The 24276-nt window shown below is 37.1% G+C and overlaps 1 protein-coding gene across 5 annotated transcripts in view; it reads left to right on the top strand.

Annotated features, from left to right (window-relative positions):
* Positions 1 to 24276, top strand: part of CENPE (centromere protein E) — an 81877-nt gene that overhangs the window by 39703 nt on the left and 17898 nt on the right. For 2 of the 5 annotated variants that reach the window (XM_040477081.1, XM_040477090.1), the window contains 20 exons: positions 254 to 412; positions 2137 to 2427; positions 2547 to 2705; positions 3677 to 3967; positions 5481 to 5771; positions 5919 to 6077; positions 6293 to 6580; positions 6732 to 6836; positions 7013 to 7300; positions 7889 to 8047; positions 8436 to 8717; positions 9362 to 9520; positions 10656 to 10925; positions 11552 to 11710; positions 11875 to 12165; positions 13410 to 13514; positions 15456 to 15674; positions 17742 to 17939; positions 18649 to 18852; positions 21368 to 21586. In XM_040477081.1, the coding sequence (XP_040333015.1) occupies positions 254 to 412; positions 2137 to 2427; positions 2547 to 2705; positions 3677 to 3967; positions 5481 to 5771; positions 5919 to 6077; positions 6293 to 6580; positions 6732 to 6836; positions 7013 to 7300; positions 7889 to 8047; positions 8436 to 8717; positions 9362 to 9520; positions 10656 to 10925; positions 11552 to 11710; positions 11875 to 12165; positions 13410 to 13514; positions 15456 to 15674; positions 17742 to 17939; positions 18649 to 18852; positions 21368 to 21586 (4296 nt within the window). The remainder of the gene's footprint in view (positions 1 to 253; positions 413 to 2136; positions 2428 to 2546; positions 2706 to 3676; positions 3968 to 5480; positions 5772 to 5918; positions 6078 to 6292; positions 6581 to 6731; positions 6837 to 7012; positions 7301 to 7888; positions 8048 to 8435; positions 8718 to 9361; positions 9521 to 10655; positions 10926 to 11551; positions 11711 to 11874; positions 12166 to 13409; positions 13515 to 15455; positions 15675 to 17741; positions 17940 to 18648; positions 18853 to 21367; positions 21587 to 24276) is intronic. The other 3 variants (XM_040477098.1, XM_040477108.1, XM_040477114.1) reach the window with 3 other exon arrangements.

Here is a 24276-nt window from a genome sequence, read left to right on the forward strand (position 1 = left end):
AAAGAAAGAAAGAAAGAAAGAAAGAAAGAAAGAAAGAAAGAAAGAAAAAGAAACAGCATAAAAAAGCATATGCTTGACATCCTATATGATTAAATTAAAGACTGACTTTCTTTGTAAGATAGTTTTTTCCAATAGAGTTTGCATAATTTCTTCATTTTTAGGCTGAGGTAAATGCTGATTTTTACTTGATTTGATTTTATAAAAATAAGCTAATATTATTTATTTTAATCTCAACTTTAAAAAAAAAATCTAGATGATTGAAAACCAAGAAGAATTAAGAATTCTTGGAGGTGAACTTAAAAGGCAACAAGAGATAATTACACAAGAAAAGAACCATACCATGAAGAAAGAGGAAGAGCTTTCTAGGACCTGTGAGAAATTAGCAGAAGTTGAAGAAAAGCTAAAGGAAAAGGTGAATCTTTAAAGTTACCTTCCTGGCCATATTAGATTTCCTATTGAACTTTTTTTTTTTTTTTTTTTTAAGTTTACTTTTTTATTTTGAGAGACAGCACACAAGCAGGGAAGGGGCAGAAAGAGAGGGGAGAGAGAGAATCCCAAGAAGGCTCAGCACTGAGCCTGATGCAGGAACTTGAACCCACAAACCATGAGATCATGACCTGAGCTGAAATCAAGAGTAAGACCTTCAACCAACTGAGCCACTAGCCACCCCTAAACTTCTTCTTCTTTTTTTTTTTTTTTTAATAAATTTTGATGGCAGTAGAGCTGAATTCTAGAAATAACATGTATCTCCCAAATGAGCAGATTTTAATGCTAATATCGTGGACAGTTTCAACTCACACCTAGATCTTAACCAACATCCTTTGTGAGGATATATTATCCTGGAGTCTTCAGATGAGAGAGAAAGCCTTAATTCATCTAAACTAATCATGGAATGTATTCATTCATAAGAAACTTATTGGGAAGTACCATAGGCCAGGTGTTGTTCTGGGTGCTTGAGATACATTAATCAATAACACAAAGATTCTGCCTTTGTAAAAATATGGTAGTCATTCTCTAAAATGTAAGATATGTGACTGTTACCATCTCTTAGATGTTTACAATTTCCTGAGTCACTTCTTTTATAGAAGTAAGGTGCTGTTGTACTATTTGTATAAGAGATGAGAATCTAGTAATAATTGTACTGCCCAAGTAATTCTAAAATTCACCCACTGAGATCTTTCTATTTTTCTAAGGCCTATGCCACATACATTATAAATAATATATTGTGATTTCCATTGTATTTCTGTGGAGTGTTTTTTTTCCCTATGTATTCTCTTAATTCTCCTCCTTTTCACAGTAACCCAATTAATTTGCTAGAACCTGATGTCTGTTTCATACTCACCCTAAAGAAGTGAAATTTATAGACTTATGTAAAAGTTAATGCCTCAGTGTCTTTTATGGGCCACCTGTAAGGACCTTTTTCGAAATAAAAATAGATGATCCAAAAAGGTTTTAAGAGATGAGGAATTATAGTTATTTGGCAGGTATACCTGCATATTTAGTCTCTTTTCAAGTTTTTCTCATTTTCACTTTACCTCTTTGAATAACCTCGTGACCATATATTAGTTTCCTAGAACTTCTGTATCAAATTACCATAAACTTGGTGGCTAAAAAACAACAGAAATTTCTTGTCACATTTCTGGATCCTAGAAGTCCAAAATCAAGTTGCTGGTAATACCATGCTCCTCCTGAAGGCTCTAGGGTAGAATCTTTTCCTTCCTCTAACTATCCTTAGCTCCCAGCTGCCTTGGTGTCCAAGGCTTATAGCTGTATCAGTCTTAACTCTGCCTCCATCTTCACAGGAGTTTCTCTGTGTCTCTGTGTGTCCTTTTTTGCCTCTTGTAAGGACACTGTCATTGCATTTAGGGTCCACCCTAATCCAGTAGAATTTCTTTTCATACTTTAATTATATCTGCAAAAACCGTATTTCCAAATAAGGTCATATTCTGAAGTTCTGAATATACTTGAATTTTGGGTAGGACACTATTCAACCCACTATAGACACTGTGCCTAGAAGGTTACTCTACTTTCAAAGCTGTGTACTATAATAATCATTTTGGTTTGGCAAAATATATTTTACATAAGAATTTTAAGGGAATATAAGCAAAATGATAATTAAAAATTTTATTTCTCAAGAGCCAACAACTACAAGAAAAACAGCTAAAGCTTCTTAGTGTACAAGAAGAGATGAGTGAGATGCAGAAAAAGATGAGTGAAATGGAGAATGTAAAGAATGGATTAAGAAGCCAAGAATTAACATTGGAACATATGGAAATGGAGAGGCTAGAATTGGCTCAGAAGCTCCATGAAAATTATGAGGAACTGAAATCCATAACCAAGGAAAGAAATGATCTAAAAGAATTACAGGAATCATTTGACATAGAGAGAGAGAAACTTCAAGATTACATAAGAGAACTCGAAGTTACGGTAAGTTATACCCTTTTCTTTCATCTAGTAAATGTTTCTTTAAAACCGAGCCAGTTGGAGAAGGGAGAGGCAATGTTGATGTTGTTATAATATTCTTTAAATTCCACTTGCTAATTAAGGGTCTAGAAACAAAAGAAGAACTAAAAATTGCTCATGTGCATCTCAAAGAACAACAAGAAACTATTGATGAACTAAGAAGAAACATTTCTGAGAAGACAGCTCAAATGATAAATATTCAGAATGACTTAGAAAAATCCAATACTGAATTACAAGAAAAGGTTTGTCTGTTCTTCTTTCTCTCTTTTGTCCCTTCTTTTTTGTTTTCTTTCCGGGCGGGCGGGGCTGTTTTGTTTTGGTTTTTGGTTTTTTGGTTTCGGGTTTTTTTTGTTTTTTTTTTGAAGGAAAAATGAGCAGTTAAGTAGTGACTGTTACAGCTCATTTATTGGGTAGTATTTGTTGAGTGTCTAATGTGTCAGACAAGGTCTTGGGTTATAGAAATAAAATGGGAACAAGCTGAACAAAATTTCTGTGACCATAGAGCTTATTTTGTAGTGGAAAGAGTTAATTGGTAAATAAACAAACAAATGAAAAAGATAATTTGAGATAATGGCAAATGCTATAGAGAAAATGAAACACTGGGATAACTGAACCAACATATGTTAAAGGCCACTAGGTACCAGCCATTGAAACAGTGGATATGAATAAGACACTCAAATATTGTATATTTGGGCATATACAATAATCCTTCAATTCCAGCAGGACAAATGCAGAAATATGATATGCAAAGTTAATGGAACCACTAATGACCATAGGAAATGGTCTGTACATATAAAAGAATATGAGAAGTGGCATGGGAGGTCATCTGAGAATTAAGGACCATTCATTTATTGAGATAAAATCTCAATAAAAACAATGTTTTTTCTCCTATAGCCTTTGAGAACTAGTATAAAAATGAAGACGTGTGCAACTGGCTCAATTAACGGTGTTAGTTAGGTATAAGAATTGATTCACTTTGGATGTAAGCTGGAAACAAAGAAAGTTACAGCAGAATGTGACTAGCAGAAAGGCCATGGATAGCTTTAGTAGGAATCAAGAGAAAATGAATAAATTGTGAGTTTGTGATCCACGATAGGCCATGGGATCAAGATAACTTTTATTTCTAGGGACAGTATTCTCATCTTTAAAAAATTTGAAAAATTATGATAATGCTCTCCAGATAGTAACCTTGGTATTCCATGCATATTACAAGATCCCAGTGCTTCATGAGGAACAGGAACTACTTCCTAATGTGAAAGGAGTCAGCAGTACTCAGGAAACAGGGCATGAATTGGAACTATTAAGGAAACAATCCAAAACCAAGGATTCAATGACCCCTGCGTGCATAGAAATGGAAAAGCTTGGGTTGACTGAAAAACTTCCAGAAAGTCATGATGAAATAAAATCTCTAACTGATGAAAGAGACAACCTTAGAATGAGAAAAGAAGCAGTTCGGGCTGGACAAGACCAGTTGAAAGAAGACATTAGAGAAACTTTGGCTAAAGTAAGTTTCGTCCTTTCCTTCCATTTAACAAGTGTTTTGTAAGAATCAAGTCTTTGGGAAAGGAAGCACTTGTGTTATAGTTAAAATGTTACTGCAGTGTTTTCTTTAAATGTCTCAATTATGAAGTGGTTGGAAACAGAACTAAAAATTGCTCATAAATACTAAAAAAAACTATTGAAATTGAGAGAAGATGTTTTAGAGAAGACAGCTGTCTTCTTCAATATTTAAAATGATTTAGAAAAAGCAATGCTAAATTATAAGAAAGGATAAAGCCAGAAAAACTATTTTCTTTCCTTCTTTAAGTCTATTCCTGTAGCATCTCATAAAGCACTTCCTCAATACCTGAGACAGAAATCTGAGAATCACCCTTCCCAATATCCTTTCCTCACACTCACTTTATAATCCAAGCACCAAACCTTGTTGATTTTAAGGTGTGTGTGTGTGTGTGTGTGTGTGTGTGTGTGTGTGTGTGAGAGAGAGAGAGAGAGAGAGAAAGGGAGAGAGAAATCTTCCCTCTTTCTCTCCTCATTGCCAACACTAATCCAAGCCACCATTATTTCTGTCCCTGGCTTTCTGTAGTAGCCTCTTACTGGTCTCCCAGTATTCATTTCTATACTTCTCTAATTCATTCCTCATTCTGAGCCCAAGCAATCCTTTGTTCTTAAAACCTTTTAATAGGGGCACCTGGATGGCACAGTCAGTTAAGCATCCGACTCTTGATCTCAGCTCAGGTCATGATCTCACGTTTTGTGAGTTCAAGCCCTGCATCGGGCTCTGCACTGAGGGAGCAGAGCCTGCTTAGGATTCTGTCTCTCCTCTCTGACCCAGCTCTCTCTCTCACTCTCTTTCAAAATAAATAAATAAAATAAAATAAAATAAACTTTTAATAACCTATCTCTACTCTTGAACCAAAGACCAGAATCCTTCACGTGGCCTATGAGGCCTTGGATCGCAGACCTTGCTGGTCTCCAGCCTTACTTCTGTTCATCTTACCCCTGTTCATCATGCTCCATCATTGTGCTTCCTCATCTCATGGCTTTTGGGTGTTCTGGTCTCCCTGCCTGCAGCATTTCCCTACTGCCTTGCCCGCCTACTGCTGTCATCCTTCATGTCTCAACCGAAGCTTTCCATCCCCCAGGAAGCCCTTCCTAACCACTCAGGGTTGGTTAGGTTGCCACATAACCCTGCAAGAACCCAGCACCCCTGTTTGGTAAGATTTGGCATAATGTCTATCTTTCCCTCTGAAGTGTAAATCTCAAAAAGGCAAGGATCATATAAGTCTCATTTACCAATTTATCTCTAACCTCTGGTAGGATACTGACAGCACACTGAGCCCTCAGGAAAGAAGTGTTCAGTACCTGAGTGACGACAAGTGGGAGAGTGGAAAGAATGCTCTGTAATGAGCCACTGAGTCCTGACTTACTTGTTTTAGAAACTGTCCTGATTTCTTTTCTCTGAAAGTAAAATAAAGTATCTTTGGATGTCAATTCTCTTGTTGTTTTATTCTTTTAAGATCCGAGAGGCTCAAGACAAACAAGAACGGTCCTTCAATATGGAAGAAAAAGATGGCGCACCTGAGAAAATGATGAGCGAGATGGAGCAACTGAAGGAGCAGCTCAAAGCCACAGAGTCAGCCCTGCAAAGAATGGATGTGGAAAAGCTCGAGATGTCCGAGAGGCTTCAGGAAAGTCGTGATGAACTGAAATGTATAACTAAGGAGAGAGACAACATACAAAGGCTGCAAGAAGTTCTTCAGTCTGAAAGCAACCAGCTCAAAGAAAACATGAGGGAAATCATAGCTAAGGTAAGTTTCATCCATCCCCCATGTGCTTTTTTTTTTTTTTTACTTTTGTAAGCAGATATTTTTGTAAAAACTAAACCTTTGGAAAAAAGAGAGTATAATGGTTATAATGTTTCTGTAAATTTCTTAACATCTCCTCTAATAATGAAGCACCTGGAAACTGAAGAGGAATTACAAGTTGCTCATAGTCACATGAAAGAACAGGAGGAAACTATTGAGAAGCTAAGAGTGAATCTTTCTGAGACGGAAAATGAGCTGTCCAGGCTTCAAAAAGAATTAGAAATAACTAATGTTGAATTACAGAAAAAGGTAAATTGGGGGTCAAGGAAGTGTAAGAAAAAAACCTGAGGGAGCTAGCTAACTGAATTACAGAAACTGTTTTTGCATACTAAATTGTTATGGAGAACATTGTGAGTTCTTTTCATTCAAAAACTAAAACGTATTATGTGTGTACACACACACACATATATAAGCATGATTTGTGTGTATGTATATTTTAGCTATTAACTTATTATTATTTTAAGATCCAAGAGCTTCATGCGAAACAGGAACAATTTATTACCACCGAAGAAATCAGTGAGACTCAGGAGAAAATGAGTGCACTGGAGCAATTAAAGGAACAACTCAAAGTCAAAGATTCATCACTACAAAGTATAGAAAGCGAGAGGCTCCAGTTGACTGAGAAACTTAAGGAAAGTCAAGATAAAATAAAAATTATAATTAAGGAAAGAGATGAACTGAAAAGGATGCAGGAGGCCCTTCAAATGGAGAGAGACCAACTCAAAAAAAACATTAAAGAAATTGTAACTGAAGTAAGTTTCCTTATTCTAATGATTTTTTAGGTATGAAATAGTGGTAAAGTGGTTAACAGTGATATTCACTATTGCTTTATTAATTTCTATCCAATCATAAAGGGACTGAAAATCAAACAGGAACTAAAAAACTACTTATATTCTTTTGAAGGAGTACCAGGAAACCATTAGTACAAGGACTTTTTCAAAGAAGACAGATCAAGAAGCAAATATTCAGAAAGATTTAGAAAATTCAGATGCTGTATCACAAGAAAAGGTAGGTCTTATTAAGTTGGAAACTGACATCTGATTATTGTGTTCCTCGTATCCCTGTGGAAGAAAATATTACATACATTAGATAAAATGGAAAGATGATTCACTTGACTCAGAAACAATTCCTCCTTTTCCTAAAAATTTCTGCCTGTGTCCTAACTTGTTTTGTTGTTTTCTCAGATGCAAGAACTTCAGCAAAAAGAACATCAGCTTCTAAAGATGAAGCCTGTCAATGAGACTCAGGAAAAAATGTGTGAAATAGAATACTTGAAGAACCAATTTGAGGCCCAAAAGTCAACTCTGGAAAATATAGAAAAGGAGAATGTAAGGTTAACTCAGAGACTTCACGAAAACCTTGAAGAAATGAGATCTGTTACAAAAGAAAGAGATGATCTTAGGAGTGTAGAGGAGACTCTCAAAGTAGAGAGAGACCAGCTCCAGGAAAACCTGAGAGAAACCGTAATTAGAGTGAGTTACTGTTTTTCCCCCATCCAGTAAATATGACACTGTATCCTAAAAGAACCACGGGCGATAGGATTGGTATGAGTGTAAAATTGGTCCAACCTTAGGCAAGGTTGGAGGAGGGGATATTTGATAGTATCTTCCAAATATTTCAGTACGTTTATTCATTGACCCAGAAAGCCCAGTTGTAGCCACTTATCCTGCACACAGTAATGCAATTGTGCAAAGATATCTGTAGAAGAATATTCACTGCAGAAAGTTGTGAGAACAAATCAAAGCAAACCACAAAAGCAGGGAAAATACCAACTGTCCATTAGCAGGAGACTGGTTAATGAGTGCAGCAAACTCAGACCATAGAGTACTAGGCCATGGATAAAGAATGAGGCAGTGCCATGGTGGTGATTTGGAAGTATCCTCTTAAGGAAAGGGGTAAGTTATGGATTAATGTATCTAACATGTATTGATATTTAAGAGTAACTAGAGGATGAGGCCTAAGGGGGTGGGAGGCATATTTACCTCTTACCCTCTATCTGTCCACACATTGTTTGAATTTTGTCACTCTAAAAAATCATTTTCCTTTCTCTAATGACAAAGGACCTGGAAAAACAAGAGGAACTAAGAATTGCTCACATGCATGTGAAAGAACACCAGGAAACTATTGATAAACTCCGGGACATTATTTCTGAGAAAACAGATGAAATATCAAATATGCAAACGGATTTAGAAAACACAGATACTGCCTTAAAAGTACAGGTATGGTTTTTATTTGAGAGTTTACATTAGGTCTTTTTTGTAATGAAACAGGATATGAATTAGCCTAAAATCATAGACAGAGATTTGCCTGCTTAATTTAGAAAGTATTATTTATCGGGTGCCTGGGTGGCTCAGTCGATTAAGCATCCGACTTCAGGTCATGATCTCACAGTTTGTGGGTTCAAGCCCTGCATCAGGCTCTGTGCTGACAGCCCAAAAACCTGGAGCCTGCTTCAAATTCTATGTCTCCCTCTCTTTCTGCCCCTCCCTGCTTGCACTGGCTCTCTCTCTCTCTCAAAAATAAATAAACATTAAAAATTTTTAAGAAAAGAAAGTATTATTTATTAATATCAATCTATATCTTAACTTATTATATGATTATCTTAAGATCCAAGAACTTCAGGAGAAAGAACGTCAACTTCTTAAGGTAAAAAATGATCTCAGAGAAAATATGTATCAAGCAGAGCAATTGAAGAAGCAATTAGAGACCCAGAATTCAACCCTGGAAAGTGTCGAAACTGAGAAGTTAAGGCTGAGTCAGAAACTTCATGAAAACCTTGAAGAAATAAAATGTGTTACTGAGGAGAGAGATGGCCTAAGAAGAGCAGAGGGAACCCTTAGGATGGAGCGAGACCAGCTCAGAGAAAGCCTCAGAGAAAAAGAGGCTAAAGTAAGTTACTCTTCCTCTGCTGGTGAGTAAATGTATGTTTTTCTGACAGCAGGGAACCGTGCTTTGATGTGAGTGGCACTGTTGATGTGAGTGAACTGATGGAACCTTTTACAAAGGCGGGTAATTTGGTACTGTTCTTCAAAATTTTTAATTCTGTTAGCAGTATTTTCTTTGTGGACTTCATCCTACATGTATATTTATGTACATACACAAACACACACACACCACAAGGTGTCCATTGTAGCAATTTGTAATAAAAATTAGGAAACAATCTAAATATCCATCAGAAGGAAACTGGGTAAATATGAACAGTATGTCAGAATACTGTGCAACATAATTTTAAAAAAAAAATGAAATAGGTTTGGATGTTCTAATTTGGAAGCCCAAATAACTTAGAGGGAAAAGCAAGCTGTAGAATAGTATATGTATCGTGTATTTGCCTCTGGAAAGTAGGAGTAGGTTGTGGGGAGGTGAGGACAGGGACAGGGATGAAGGGAAAGCTTGTAACTTTCTAACATCTAAGATGTAGCTTAAGAAGTAATAGTTTTATTATTTTTACTAAGAAAATATCACTTTTATAAAAAAAAATATACTAGTTAATGTTAAGCTATGTCACCATTCTTAAAATTTCTCTAATGACAAAGGACCTAGAAAAACAAGAGGAACTAAGAATTGCTCACATGCATGTGAAAGAGCACCAGGAGACTATTGATAAACTCCGGGGCATTGTTTCTGAGAAGACAGATGAAATATCAAATATGCAAATGGATTTAGAAAATTCAAACGCTAAATTACAAGAAAAGGTATGAAGAAGGTGCTTGTTTGGGTATTTGATTTAATTTATATATTTTTTAACGTTTATTTATTTTTGAGAGAGAGAGAGAGAGACCGAGAACAAGCATGGGAGGGGCAGAGAAAGGGAGACACAGAACCCCAAGCAGGCTCCAGGCTCTGAGCTGTCAGCACAGAGCCCAATGCGGGGCTCGAACCCACGAACCGTGAGATCATGACCTGAGCCGAAGTTGGACACTTAACCGACTGAGCCACCCAGGTGCCCCTGGGTATTTGGTTTATTCATGCCTAAACTCATATGGGGATGTAAAATGGTTTAACCACATTGAAAACATCCTGACAGTTTTTACTAATGCTGAACATAACACCTGCCTATGGCTCAGTATTTCTATTTCTTGGATATGTACCTGAGAGAAAAGAGTGCATACTTTCACATAAAGCTGTGTACAATAATGTTCATAATAGTTCTAATCATAACAGCAAAAAATGGAAAACAAGTGAAATGCCTGTCAATAGGAAAATGGATAAATACATTGTGATTTTTTTTTTAAAGACAGTTCTTTTTCTTAATTTTTTTTTTTAACATTTATTTATTTTTGAGACAGAGACAGAGCATGAATGGGGGAGGGTCAGAGAGAGAGGGAGACACAGAATCTGAAACAGGCTCCAGGCTCTGAACTGTCAGCCCAGAGCCTGATGCGGGGCTCGAACTCACGGACTGCGAGATCACGGACTATGAGATCATGACCTGAGCCAAAGTCGGATGCTTAACCGACTGAGCCAACCAGGCGCCCCGTGATTTTTAACTTCAAAAGCAGGCAAGACTCATCTAGGATGAAAACAGTTCAGAATAGTGGTTAACTCTAGGAGGGGGCACACACAACTTTAAGGGGTGCTAGAAATGTTTGATATTTTAATCTGGGTTGTAATTATATAGATGTATACATATGTGGAGAATAATTTAGCAATACACTTAAGATTAGTGTATTTATGTATATTATATTTCAAAAGAAAATAAGTTTTGTGTGGAATTATGCAAAATATTAATGAGTGACCTGGGAAAACTGTCTTAATTTCGAAACTATTTTTTATCCTTCCCTTAAAAACTGTCTGTATCCTAACATGTTATATTATGCTTATCTTAAGATTCAGCAACTTAAGGCAAATGAACATCAACTTTTTAAGTTAAAGGAAGATGTCAGTGAGACACAGAAAAAAATGTCTGAAATAGAGCGATTAAAGAAACAATTCAAGGACCAAAGTTTAACTCTGGATAAAATAGAAATGGAGAACTTAAATTTGGCCCAGCAGCTTCATGAAAACCTTGAAGAAATGAAATCTATAATGAAAGAAAGAGATAATCTGAAATTGGAGAGAGACCAGCTCAAGGAAGACCTACAGAAAACCATAGCTAGAGTGAGTTGGACTCTTTCTACCTGTCCAATAAACATGTTTTTAGTATAAGAAGCTTCCTTCTTTGGAAATAAATAATAACTGTTGGTGAAACTGTAAATGTTATAAACTTTCAGGGAGACAGTTTGACAATGCCTTATTAAAGATTTATCAGCGTATATATCTGCTACTGCGATTCCGCTTTGTAGGAATTTATCCTACCAATATATTCACACATTTGGGCAGAAATACAACAGCGCTCACTGCAACGTTGTCTGTGCTGACAAGTCTGGAAGCAATCCAAGTGTCCACTAATAAGGCACTGGCTAAGTGGGGCTCATCTGTATGATGGAGTACTTAGCATGAGAAGAGGGCCCTCTTTCTGTGATAGTGATGTAGAATGATGTCCAAGTGGTATGAGAGAAAGAGCAGTTGGCAGAGTTCACCAGGAAACCTAGCTACGATGGGTGAGGCTGGAGACAGGGACTTGACTTTATGGCCTTCTGTACTGCTCTCATTTGGGAGTGCTGTGCTGCTTGTTTTTAACTGGGAGCATGCATTTTTTAAGATTTTGTTTAACTAGTTCATCATTAAGAAAAGATAATGTGCCTTTACATCATAATATTTCTTAATTTCTTCTAATAATGAAGGATCTAGAAACACAACAAGAACTAAAAGTTGCCCATATGCATTTGAAAGAATACCAAGAAACTACTGATAAATTCAGGCAGAGAGTTTCAGAAAAGACAACTCAGATTTCAAATATTCAAAAGAGTTTAAATAAATCTAAAGATGAATTACAGAAAAAGGTACATGTCATTTTGTTCTTTGGGGAGTAACTGTGTCCAAAATCACTTGGGGAATGAGAAAGAATATAAATACAGATATTTAGAGATAGAAATAGATGTACATATATAACAAATAGACACAGGAATTCTTTTTGCATTCTAACTTGTTTTATAATTATCTCAAGATACAAGAACTTCAGAAAAAAGAGCTTCAACTTCTTAAAATGAAAGAAGATGTCAATAAAACCCATAAAAATATAAACAGAATGGAACGATTGAAGCAGCAGTTTGAGGCCCAAACTTTATCTATGCAAAGTGTGGAAGTGGATAACTTACACTTGACTAAGAAACTTCATAAAAGACTTGAAGAACTCAAAATTGTAGCTGAGGAAAGAGATGAGCTAAGGAGGATAAAAGAGTCTCTGAAAATGGAAAGAGACCAATTCAGAGAAACGTTAAGAGAAATGATAGCTAGAGTGAGTTCAGAATCTTCCTTATCTAGTAACTGTAAGAATCAAGCTTTCTTGACAAGGGGAACAATTTGGGTTTTTTGTTGTGGGGCTTGGGGATTTGTTTTTTGTTTTGGGTTTTTTTTTTTTTCTTTTCTTTTCTTTTTGGAAACTTCTACATACAGGGAAGGATAATGGGAAAACTATTACTATAATTTTTCACACAAAAGAAAATACAGTTTTAAAAGAAGCCAAAATATTTTTCAGAAAATACCATTTTATTTATTTTTAAGAAAATATTTGTTACATAAAGCAGACTATTTTCTTTAATGTAATTTTTAAAAGGGCTTTTTCACCAGGAAATGGCATTATCCTTAAGGAAGAAATATTTGAAGGACTAGATCTGTAGAAGAGTAAGTGCGCCATTTCTCTGCCTCTACATGACAGAGTTTTAGGCATAGGCTCGTCTCGTCCCTCAGTTAAGAGAAGTGGCCAGATACACAGAGGAAAGAAGTTCATCCAGTAGGACTATAGGTGTTTAGAATCACATGTCTTAAAAAGCCCAATTGAACCCTCAAGAAAATAACATAAAATTCAGACAAATAAGAAATCATATGAAATCTGTAAGAAATCTTTTTTATTCTCATAATTCAACAACAGAGCAGAAGACCATGTCATCTGCAACATTAATAGAAACATGAGACCCTTGGGAATCGTCGTTATGTGGGCCCTTTATAAGAAGATTTAATTCATTCAACATATATTTATTAAACAATCATTCTTCTAAGTACTGTAGTAAATAAGTGGGAGAAAAGGTTTTAGGTTGTACTTCGAATCAGAAGTCCAAGATGTAACAGGATATGCATTTTCTATTCCAAGGAGCTGGGAAGAGTGAACAGAGATATTTCAGGTGGTTTTGGTAGCGTATTATTTGGCAGCAATTCAGAGACTGATTCTAATTCGGAGGCTTGGAATAGTAGGAAACAGATATAAACCTAAAATCTAATTTGCAGTTGTGATGGTTACGGGGATAAATCCTATCTCCAAAAAATATGTGGTTTTTCCACATTTTTTCTTAGTGAGTCAAGGCCACTTACTACTTAGTGGTACTGTTACTCATTTTCTGACCATTTTTCACTTTGTTTTTGCGTTACAAGTTTATAATTCCATTATTGAAATGATGTGAAAAAATGGAAGTGGACAAGTATATAGACATTAAATGTGAATGTAGTTATAGTTGACGCCTTGTTTATTTCTTTGTATCAAAACAGGACCAACAGAACCATAAAGAGGTAGTAAAATATGAAAGAAAGTTACCATGTAATGGGAAACACCACCTCACAGAAAGCCTGAGAGACAAGTGCTCTAGGATAAAAGTAAGTGTCCCATGTTAAAATTACAAATAAATATTGGTACCCTTCCAGAGGCCTAGAATGGAGCCTCTGGGGAATGAGTAGATAGTGCTCAAAGTTTTTTTCAACTTTCTAATCTAGTATAGGTGTGCAAGTATGTGCATATGTATGTACATAAACGCACAAAATGGGGGGGGGGGGTGATTTTAAGGCCCCACTGGAAAGATGATATTTGAGCAAATACCCAAAAGAGAAAGGATTGAGCCACATAGCTATCTGGGGGAAGAACGGGATAAGAAGAGAAAATAGCGAGTAAAAGCTCCTGAGGCAAAAGCCTGCCTGGTGGGTTCCAGGAACATCCAACAAGGGAGAAAGCTAATAAGAAATGAGGTCCGAGAGTTCATGAGGAAGATGGAGGCTGTGCAGCCTTAAAAGATCTTTGGGTTTTAGTCTGAGTGAGATGGAGATTTATTGACAAGTTCTGACCACGAGAGAGACATTATCTGACTTACATTTTAGAGGGATGACTCTGATTGTTGTGTTGGAAACAGAGTGGAAGCAGGAAGAGCATCTGAGAGAAAAATTTCAATAAGCCAGGCAAAGTTGATGGCGGCTCAGCCCAGAGAAGAATCAGTGGAGTAGTGAGAAATGCTTGGATTCTAAATGTATATTGAGGGGAAAAGCCAACAGGATTTACTGTCTCGTTCCAATTAGAATGCAAGATCCCTAAAGATGTTGTGTGTTTTGTGTGGCTATATCACTTAGCACATTCCTAATGGAACATGTATTTATTAAAAGTACAAATGAATGATTACACAGTGCTGCTTCATACTATAACATGATTCATACTAGGACCAAAGGCAGGAAATGAATGTACAGCTAGCTTTTCCTTAAGTTATTAAAAAGGAAGCTCATTATTGTCAGAAGCCCCTTGTTTTATTATTTAGCACCCTGAATTAAACATGTTATTTGTTACATGACTGTAGCAACATGTACTACTGTGTTCTTCCACCTGCGCTTTGACCAGTGTGTCCCCTGCTTGGCCTCTAATCATTTGAACTTACAGACCAGGCTTGTTGGGTGTCTCCCATATGCTAGGCGCTATATCAGTTCTTTATCTCATGAGATACGTTTTATTGCTCCATTTACAAAGACACTGAGGCTTGGAGAGGAAGTTTAGTAGTTGCTCAAGGTCATATAGCTAGTAGGTTGGTAGAATCAGGACATGAAATCAAGTGTAAGTTTAGAATTTGAGTTTAGAAACATTTTTACAAATGTAATTTTATTTCCCTTAAGCTATAATGTCTGTGTATATTTCATAGATGACATAGATATGGATATCATATTTACTTTCCCCTAGAAAAGTTTGTGGGACTCATTATAGTCTTTATTTTGTTTTTGGGAAAATGGCTCAATGATATCTGTAGTCAGGAAGTAGCAGAGATAGAACCTGAACTCTAACTGATAAAAGGTTCGAAAACTCAGATTCTAGGCAGAGAAATAGAAATGTGTAGAGAGGCTGCACCAAGCTGACAAATAGTTCGATTTTTCGTCACTTGTTTTACCTGCAAACTCACACTGCCTGCTGTGAACATGAGCCAGCACTCAGTCTTGAACTATAATATATACTAGATTGAATTCACTCAAATTTATCTTTAGACTTTGAGATGGTCATTTAAATCATGAATGCATAAAGAACTAAAAGAAAATGTATCAAAATGTTAATAGGGATTGTTTCTGGTTTTCTGTGTTATATTTAAAATTTTTAAATTTTCACAATAATTAAATAGTATTTCTGTAATCCAAATTCAATAAGAGTTCCTTCCCCCCTTTTTTTAACACAAACATCTTAATTTGTTTCTGCATAACAGAAAATATTAAGCATAAGTTTTGTTAAAATTCTAGGGCAAGGACTATTTTTGTTACATTAGAATGAATTGGTAAATGAATTCTAATTTTCCTTAGGAGCTTCTGAAGAGATACTCAGAGATGTATAATCATTATGAGTGCTTAGATAGACTATCCCTTGACTTGGAGAAGGAAGTTGAAACCCAAAAAGAGCTTTCAATTAGAGTGAGAGCAAACCTCTCACTTCCGTATCCACAAATCAAACAAATTCAAAAACTTCTTACTGCAAACCAGAGATGTTCAATGGAATTCCACAGAGTCATGAAGAAACTTCAGGTACCACGTTTCTTAGTAATATCTTTGTAAATACTGCTATAATTGGTTTTAACATCAGTATATCTAAGTCCTACTTTGGGAGTTGGCATATTTGCTATTTAGTGTATTTACTACCAAATTAAGGGTTATATGGGTCTCAGCGTAGTATGTGCAAAATCCAGTATTCATCTAGGACCTGTTCATTCAACAAAACTTGAGCTCTCCCTGTGAATCTGGATACTGCCAAGGTGCTCAGGAGACAGGTAGGAATAACATCTCAGTTATCTCCTGGTCTAGTGCATGAAGCAGATATATAAGCAGGTAGTCTAAGTGTGGTGATAGAGGTACGTGAAGATTGTGTGACATACCAGATAAAGAGTCACAGAAGGTGAGACTGCAGTAGAAGCTGGACTGAGCAACAGTGATTGCAGTCCATTTTGCAGATAATGGAGAGCCACTGGACAGTTATTTTAAGTAGTGGCAGTAGCACAATCATACCATTTTAGCTACTTCACCATAGAAAAACAATGAGTTTGTGGCAGAGAGAAGAGACAAAAAGCAGTTACAGTGGTCAGATGAGATACTATAGGTGACTCTTTTACCAGAAAAAGATTCACAGGGAGGGGGAGGACAAAAGAAATTAAAGAAATATTCAGCAGCTTGGGATGCCTGTGTGGCTTAGTTGGTTAAGCGTCTGACTCTAGATTTTGGCTCAGGTCATGATCTCACAGTTCATGAGATCGAGCCCCACTTTGGGCTCTGTGCTGATGGCATAGAGCCTGCTTAGGGTTCTTTTTCTCCCTCTCTTTCTGCCCCTCCCCCACTCACGTGTGCTTGCTCACTCTCAAAATAAACAAAAAAAAAATAATAAAGGTTTGGAATTCATCAGCTTATAGTTGCTAGATAATATAACATATGTGAGTAAGGTCACCCAGAAACCATAATAGAAGAATAAGAGCCATGGGATAAGAAGAGAGATCTAGAAAAGATAAATTTTCCAGTCAGTAGCAGAAAAGACAGCAACATGTGGGTTTGAGGCTGGAAACGTCAAAGGAACAGAAAAAAATCAAGCAAAAGTGCTGTTGCTCAAGTCAGTAGAGGACAACACGTCAAAGATAAAGTGGTCAAGGGTGTCAGATACTTCACGCAGCCAGAATATGAACCGAACAGATGCCCTCAAGTTGTTGATTGATAATAGAGCTCATTGGTGACTTTCTCAGAGCAGTTTTAGTTGAGTGGTTAGGAAGGGCCAGATTGTAAGAGGTTAAGAAGTAGTGGAAGACTGAGGAAGGAGGGAGGGAGTTGGTATTTGTCTTTCCTAGATAGTTTGCTTCTCAGGCCCTGATACTCCTTTTTTTTTTTAAAGTTTATTTATTTTGAAAGAGGCAGTGTGTGCATGCAGAGAAAGGGCAGAGAAAGAGAGGGAGAGAGAGAAAACCAAGCAGGCTCCACACTGTTAGCGCAAAGCCTGACACAGGGCTTGATCCCACTAACCATGAGAGCATGACCTGAGCCAAGATCAAGAGCTGGGTGCTCAACCAACGGAGCTACACAGGTGCCCCAGGCCCTGAAATTTTTCCACAAATCCAGGCAATCAGATATCCAGAATTTATCCAAGAGGTCCATGGAACACATGGCATTCAAATTATTGTTACCTTGATGCCAAACATCTAACTACATGTAGAAAGTACATCTTGAGGCTGGCATACCCATATTGGTTACCCAATCAAGGTATGCAGGACAGGATGTTGAAAATGAATCTCAGGCTTCTAGCTGGGAAACATGGGTGATTGGTAGAGAAAGGTGAGTTTCTAGGGAAAGAGATTATGTTACATTTTAACATTGAATGTAAGGTAATTGTTGAACATCTATGAGATGTAAGGAACTTGAAGTCTGGAAGTTCTTCTCCCAAGATACTGAGAGGAGAAAACTGGGGACAGAGAGAGAGGCTCTTTCTTTCTTCCTCACTTACCAGAGGATATAGATAAACAAGAGATGCCATCCCACCTCTTAGTCTTGAGGGTTTAAAACTTCCTCTAAATGTGATAAAAAGTTCATTTCCCAATTTGTTTAATGTTTTTCTGTAAGTATGTGTTAAGCCATGTTACAAAGATAAAGGAAGAACACCATGAATCCATCAATAAATTTGAAGTGTTTTTTATTGATGAAGTGGAAAAGCAAAATGAACTGCTAATTAAAATACAACACCTTCAACAAGATTATGATGTGCCATCCAGAGAATTAACAGACCTTAAATTGAGCCAGAATATGGATCTACATATTGAGGTATCATTTATTTAAATGGTTTCATTAGATTTTAGGCCTTTATGTCACATAGAGAAGGTACCTTTCCATGTACTTAGAGCCATTTTTCATTTTCCAGAAATTAAAACTAGGTTGCAGGGTGACAAGTGGCTAGATGTAAAGAGTGTCACATAATGAACTAATCTCCTTTTTCAGGATTCCACAGATACAGGAAATAGATTTAGTACCAACAAGTGGGAATTCATAGAACCCCAGAATAAGTTTGCAAATGCTTTCTAAACCTAGATCTGTGGCTGGGAGTCAGGAACATTTTTATTGCAGTAACTCCACATGGAGTGCCTTGCTCTCACCCAGCAGTGTGAGGCTGGCATCCAACTCCCAACACGTATGTGAGACCTGAGTGCACAGGAAAGCTACATGCAGAAGCACGTCGTATATTGTGATTATTGGTCACAGACAGTTTTGACAGTTAATTCTAACAGGCAGAATTCACAGACATTCCTCTTAGATGGCCTATACTGCCAAAAATGTATTATTCAAATCACTAGAATAAAGTTTTAAATTAGAATTACATTTCTAATGTAATTAGAATAAATTAGAATTATATTTATTTCAAAATATTAAGAATGAAAGTTCAGTAAGGTATTTTCCCCCCTTTATGATATCTAAATGATATTTAGGTGAAAACTTTCCTAATGTCCAGGTGATTAAATACTTATTTTTCACACAGGAAATTCTCAAAGATCTTTCAGAAAATGACTTCCACTGCATAAAGGCTGAATTTCAACAAGTGCTAAGTAATAGGAAAGAAATGACCCAGTTTTTGGAAGAATGGTTGAATACTCATTTTGATACAGAAAAGCTTAAAAATGGCATCCAGAAAGAAAATGATAGGATTTGTCAAGTGAATAACTTCTATAATAACAAGATAATTGTAAGTAATGATTTTCTTTTGTGCTACCTCATTCTTTTTTGTTGTGTGCTCTGATTTTTCCACCTCTTTCTTAAAAAAGACTTAGAACAACTTAATCTTAGGTATGCTTTCTGTAATTTACTTGTATATACTTTATTTTTTTATTTGGAAAAAATTATGTAAAACATGTTCTTCCTCTTATATGTTATGTATGCTTCTTTAAGATAATTAAAGATAATCAACTGACACTTGTAAGGAAGATAAAATTAGGAGGCTTGGGAGACTTAGTTGGTTAAATATCCGACTCTTGGTTTCACTCAGGTCATGATCTCATGGTTTGTGAGTTCGAGTCCCACCTCAGACTCTGCACTGACAGCACAGAGCCTGCTTGGGAATCTGCACCCCACCCCCCTGCCCGCCCTCCCCCCCCCCCCCGCCGCCGCCGCTGTTCCTTACCTGCTTGTGCTTGCTTTCCCTCTCAAAATAAACTTAAAAAAAAAAAAAGGATAAAAAAAAAGGACAAAAGTCAGTTTCCACTTATGAAATCTTGAATACTCTTTCCTTTCTCAGTTCTCACTCCTTCTGTAGGAATTGAGCCTTTTCCCCCCAGTGGCCTCAGACAGGGTAAGACATGAGCCTGTTTCAGGGCTGCAGGCAGCACCTGTGGTCATGCCATAGACAAGCCTGGCCAACTCCTTGGTGGAGGCCTCATTTGCTTTTCATGTTGGCAGTATCACTACCATATGCACTGATCCTTCAACTCTGAGGTTCAGAGATATGGTTTATACCTCTGTTCCCGAGGTGACTGGCTCCAGTGTATAGATTCACAAGAACCAACATTGCTGAAGATCATTTTTGTTAATTTGTTGTACTTTCCATTGATGAGGATATCATTCTGCTTTCTTTTTTTTTTTTTAATTTTTGTAATGTTTATTTTTGAGACAGAGAGAGACAGAGCATGAACGGGGGAGGGGCAGAGAGAGAGGGAGACACAGAATCCGAAGCAGGCTCCAGGCTCTGAGCTGTCAGCACAGAGCCCGACACGGGGCTTGAACTCACAGACCATGAGATCATGACCTGAGCCGAAGTTGGCTCAACCGACTGAGCCACCCAGACACCCCTCATTCTGCTTTCTGAAGTAATCCCTATCTCTATACCTGGTAAAATACACAGTAATCAGAAAGTTGCTTGTGTACATGGAACTGAAGCAAGGGGAGCTAGATGAACATCACAGCTTCTAAGATTAATTTCATATTTCATATGTTTGGGCAGTTCTTTTTTGACACTTTAATTTCATCTGGAAACTATACTTAAATCACACTGAAGTATAGATAATATTTTCAAAAGCTGTTTTCCTATGGAGAGTCATTCCCATTTGTTAAATACCTCAAGCTAGCAGAATAGTATGAGCTATTTCAGGGCGGGGGCGGGGGAAGAGTCCACAATCAACAGGGAAAAATATAAAACCAATATTTGGCTAAGATAGTCCCCGTATAATTCAGTGTTTTTCTTTTAATATTGAGGGCCTAGTTGGGAGTAGAAAGTAGGGATTCCTACTGTGTGGATGAGCATAGATATGTGGCTTCTTCCAGCACCCTGAGAATAGGAAATGATAACTTCGTATGGTGTGAGGCCAGTAGTCTAGAACCCAGGAAAGTCCAGGGTGCCAGCAAGAACACAACTAAGTTAGCATCCAAGTCTGATAGAAGTGCCTTAAAGCCACAAAGTTATAGATAAAACCAATAAGGCATTCATGATGAGAGCAAAAATACATCCCATAACAATTAGGAAGTAAAAAGATATGAGTAATTTCAGAGTTAGCAAAGGTATTGATTGACTATTATTTCCTGCACAGAAATATAAGATTTTCAGATTACCAAAAGTCAGTGAACTATTTTCCCTATAAACATTGAGATTTGAAATGAAACTGGAAAATAGATTGCTGTTGAGTTTATTGAATATGCTCTGCTATTACGTGTCAGTTAATGTTTATATAGGACATTATAAATATCATAATACAGGAGCACAGTCGGTTAAGCATCTGACTTTGGCTTAGGGTATGATCTCCCGGTTCATGAGTTTGAGCCCTGCATCAGGCTCTGTGCTGACAGATCCTTTGTCCCCCTTGCCCCTCTCGTGCATACATGCTTGCATACACTCTCTCTCTAAGATAAATAAACATTAAAAAAATTGAATAGCAAATGTCATAAAACGTAATAACTTTAACCTGTACAGTTTTGCAGATTCCTCTCCATAATGTTAGCACTGACTTAATAAAGTGAGGTTTATCATCTTGCAAATCAATATGAATCCTCTCCAGTCCTTATTTTTTATTCTCATCAATATCCAGCATCTTCTGTAGTTTTAGAAACTGATGCAAACCACAAAGAATGTTCACATTCTTTTAAAGTACTGTTCTAGAGTGTTCTAAATAATGAATTTCAGCATATGCCTTGTCCTAGAATTCTAGTAGTTTTCATAGTATTTTTATATGTAATTCATTTTAGAGTTATAATAGTGTTTTACTATTCAATAGGCTATAATGAATGAATCTACAGAGTTTGAAGAAAGAAATGCTACCATAACTAAAGAATGGGAACATGACCTGAAATCAGTGAAAGAGAAAAATGAACAACTATTTAAAAACTACCAAACTTTGAAGATCTCCCTGACATCTGGTGTCCTTGTTAATGCTGTTACCGAAGACAATAAGAATCTTCATGTTACATCAAGAGCCACACAACTAACCACAGAGGTATGTGATTTCTTATGAGACATTTTTCAGTTTGCAGATTGATCAGAGTTAAAGATGCATTTTATGTAACACTTCAGAGCAAAATTATAGTATCAAATGTATTAGGGAATGTGGGCCATGTTTGTGTGTGTGATGGGCTTGTTTTTATTTATTTTTCTAATGTTTTATTTATTTTTGAGAGAGAGAGAATGAGCAGGGAAAGGGCAAAGAGAGGGGGAGAGAGGATCAGAAGCGGGCTCTGCACTGACAGTAGTGAGCCTGATGTGGGCCTCAAACTGACAAACCGTGAGATCATGACCTGAACTGAAGTCACATGCTCAACTTACTGAGCCACCCAGGTGCCCCAATGGGCTTGTTCTTTAAGTATAGTCCTATTGTGGCTATCACTCAAATAACTACAGAACTATACATTACATGAGATCTTCCCTTTGAATTATAAAGCAGAAGTAACTCATAGCTTAATTTGATTAAAGATACATATACCTTCTCAGGTGCTATTATTATACATTATAAATTTCTTCAATTGTGTAATTTTTTTTTTAAGTTTATTTATTTTGAGACAGAAAGAGAGAGGCATGACCAGAGGAGGGACAGAGAAAAAGGAAGAGGGGGAAGGCAGAGAGAATCCCAAGCAGCTTCACACTGCCAGCACAGAGCCTGATGCAGGGCTTGAACTCACAAAATGCAAGATCTGACCTGAGCCAAAACCAAGAGTCAGCTGCTTAACCAACTGAGCCACCCTGGCACCCCACAATCGTGTAACTTTTTATTAAACTATAATCTGTGTCTGTATATAGAACTAGCTTAGAGGGTTAGTGCAATTCAGCTTTTCTCTAATTAACTGGTTTGTGTATATGTAAATTAAAATGGAAAAGCCTGGGGCGCCTGGGTGGCTCAGTCAGTTGGGCGTCCGACTTCAGCCCAGGTCATGATCTCGCGGTCTGTGAGTTCGAGCCCTGCGTCAGGCTCTGTGCTGACAGCTCGGAGCCTGGAGCCTGCTTTGGATTCTGTGCCTCCCTCTCTCTCTGCCCCTCGCCTGTTCATGCTCTGTCTCTCTCTGTCTCAAAAATAAATAAAAATGTTAAAAAAAAATAAAAATGCGAACCAGGAAGAACACCAACCTGTTAAGTTAAAAAACTAACTAACTGACTGACTAACTAACTAACTAAATAAATAAATAAAATGGAAAAGCCTAAAAAAATATAACAGATGTCTTATATAGATTAATCTGTATCCAAGAATCAATACGTTATTTGAATGATTCAGTTATAGGGTACATTGGGTGGCTCAGTCGGTTAGGTGTCTGACTTCAGCTCAGGTCATGATTTCACAGCTTTTGGGTTTGAGCCCCATGTCGGGCTCTGTACTGACAGCTCGGAGCCTGGAGCCTGCTTGGGATTCTGTGTCTACCTCTCTCTCTACCCCTCCCCCACTCATGCTCTGTCTCTCTCTCAAAAATAAAGAATTAGTAAAACAAAATTTTTTTGAGTGATTCAGTTATTTTGTTACCTAGCCTTACTTGGGAATCTGTGAAGCAGGCATACTGTTTTATGTTGTTAGCACACAAAATGACTTCGTGAAGAACCTGAGAGGAAATTATAATTTATCATCTTGAGCAAAATAAATACTCAGAATAAAACGTCAGCCACTAATTTAATAATCAATTACCAGTGGAAACTAGAAGATCACTGGTACAGTTTATTGATTTGCTAATCACTACAGACCTCAGTCAGTTGATGGAGACAAAAATAGCCGAAATATTAAGCCCATCTACCAAAGCAATAAAGAAACAGAAAAAATATCCATCTTCAGTGACCCCAGGAAATACCCTATCCAATAGTAAATGATATACTATTAATTTGGTAATCATGCCAAATTAGAGTAGCATAGAGTAGTTTGATACGATATGGAAATAGACACATGGAGCAGTGGAACAGAGTAGAGTTCATCAGTACACCCAAGTAAGGATGAGAATTCAGTGTTTGATAATGGTAACCACCAACTCGGTGGGGAAAAGATGGTTTACTGCATGTTTCATTCCAGACTACCAGCTAGCCACCTAGAAAAAAATAAATCTGGATTCCTACCTCACTCATTTAAACAAAAATAAATTCTAGATAGGCCAAAAACAAACATTTTCTAGGAAATCCTGCATGTGTGTGTAGGTGAATAATCTTACAAATATGAACAAACTCAGGTATTTAAATTCAGGTATTTTTGTATTTGAAAAAAACTGGAAATAACCTAGATGTTCACTAGTGGTTGATGGGTTAGCTAATTTACAATACCTCTATAAGACAGGATGTATGTATCCATGAAAACAAAAACGTGGAGAGATCTCTATGTGTTGTTAATGGAAATATCTGGAAAGTATATTATCAAGTTAAAAAGAAACAGAATTGGGGCACTGGGATGACTCAGTCATTAAATGTCTGACTTTTGATTTGGGCTCAGGTCATGCATGATCTCTCGGTTCATGGGACCGAACCCTGAATTGGGCTCTCTCGCTGACAGCAAGGAGCCTGATTGAGACTCGTTCTCTTTCTCTCCTCTCTCTCTCTGCCCCTCCCCCACTTGTGCACTTGCTGTCTCTCTCTCAAAAATAAATATTTTTTAAAAAACAACTATGGGGATGGGGCGCCTGGGTGGCGCAGTCGGTTAAGCGTCCGACTTCAGCCAGGTCACGATCT

The sequence above is a fragment of the Herpailurus yagouaroundi genome, unplaced genomic scaffold (genome assembly GCF_014898765.1).
Source record: "Herpailurus yagouaroundi ecotype Mexico unplaced genomic scaffold, PumYag 28, whole genome shotgun sequence".
Classification (NCBI taxonomy): Eukaryota; Metazoa; Chordata; class Mammalia; order Carnivora; family Felidae; genus Herpailurus; species Herpailurus yagouaroundi.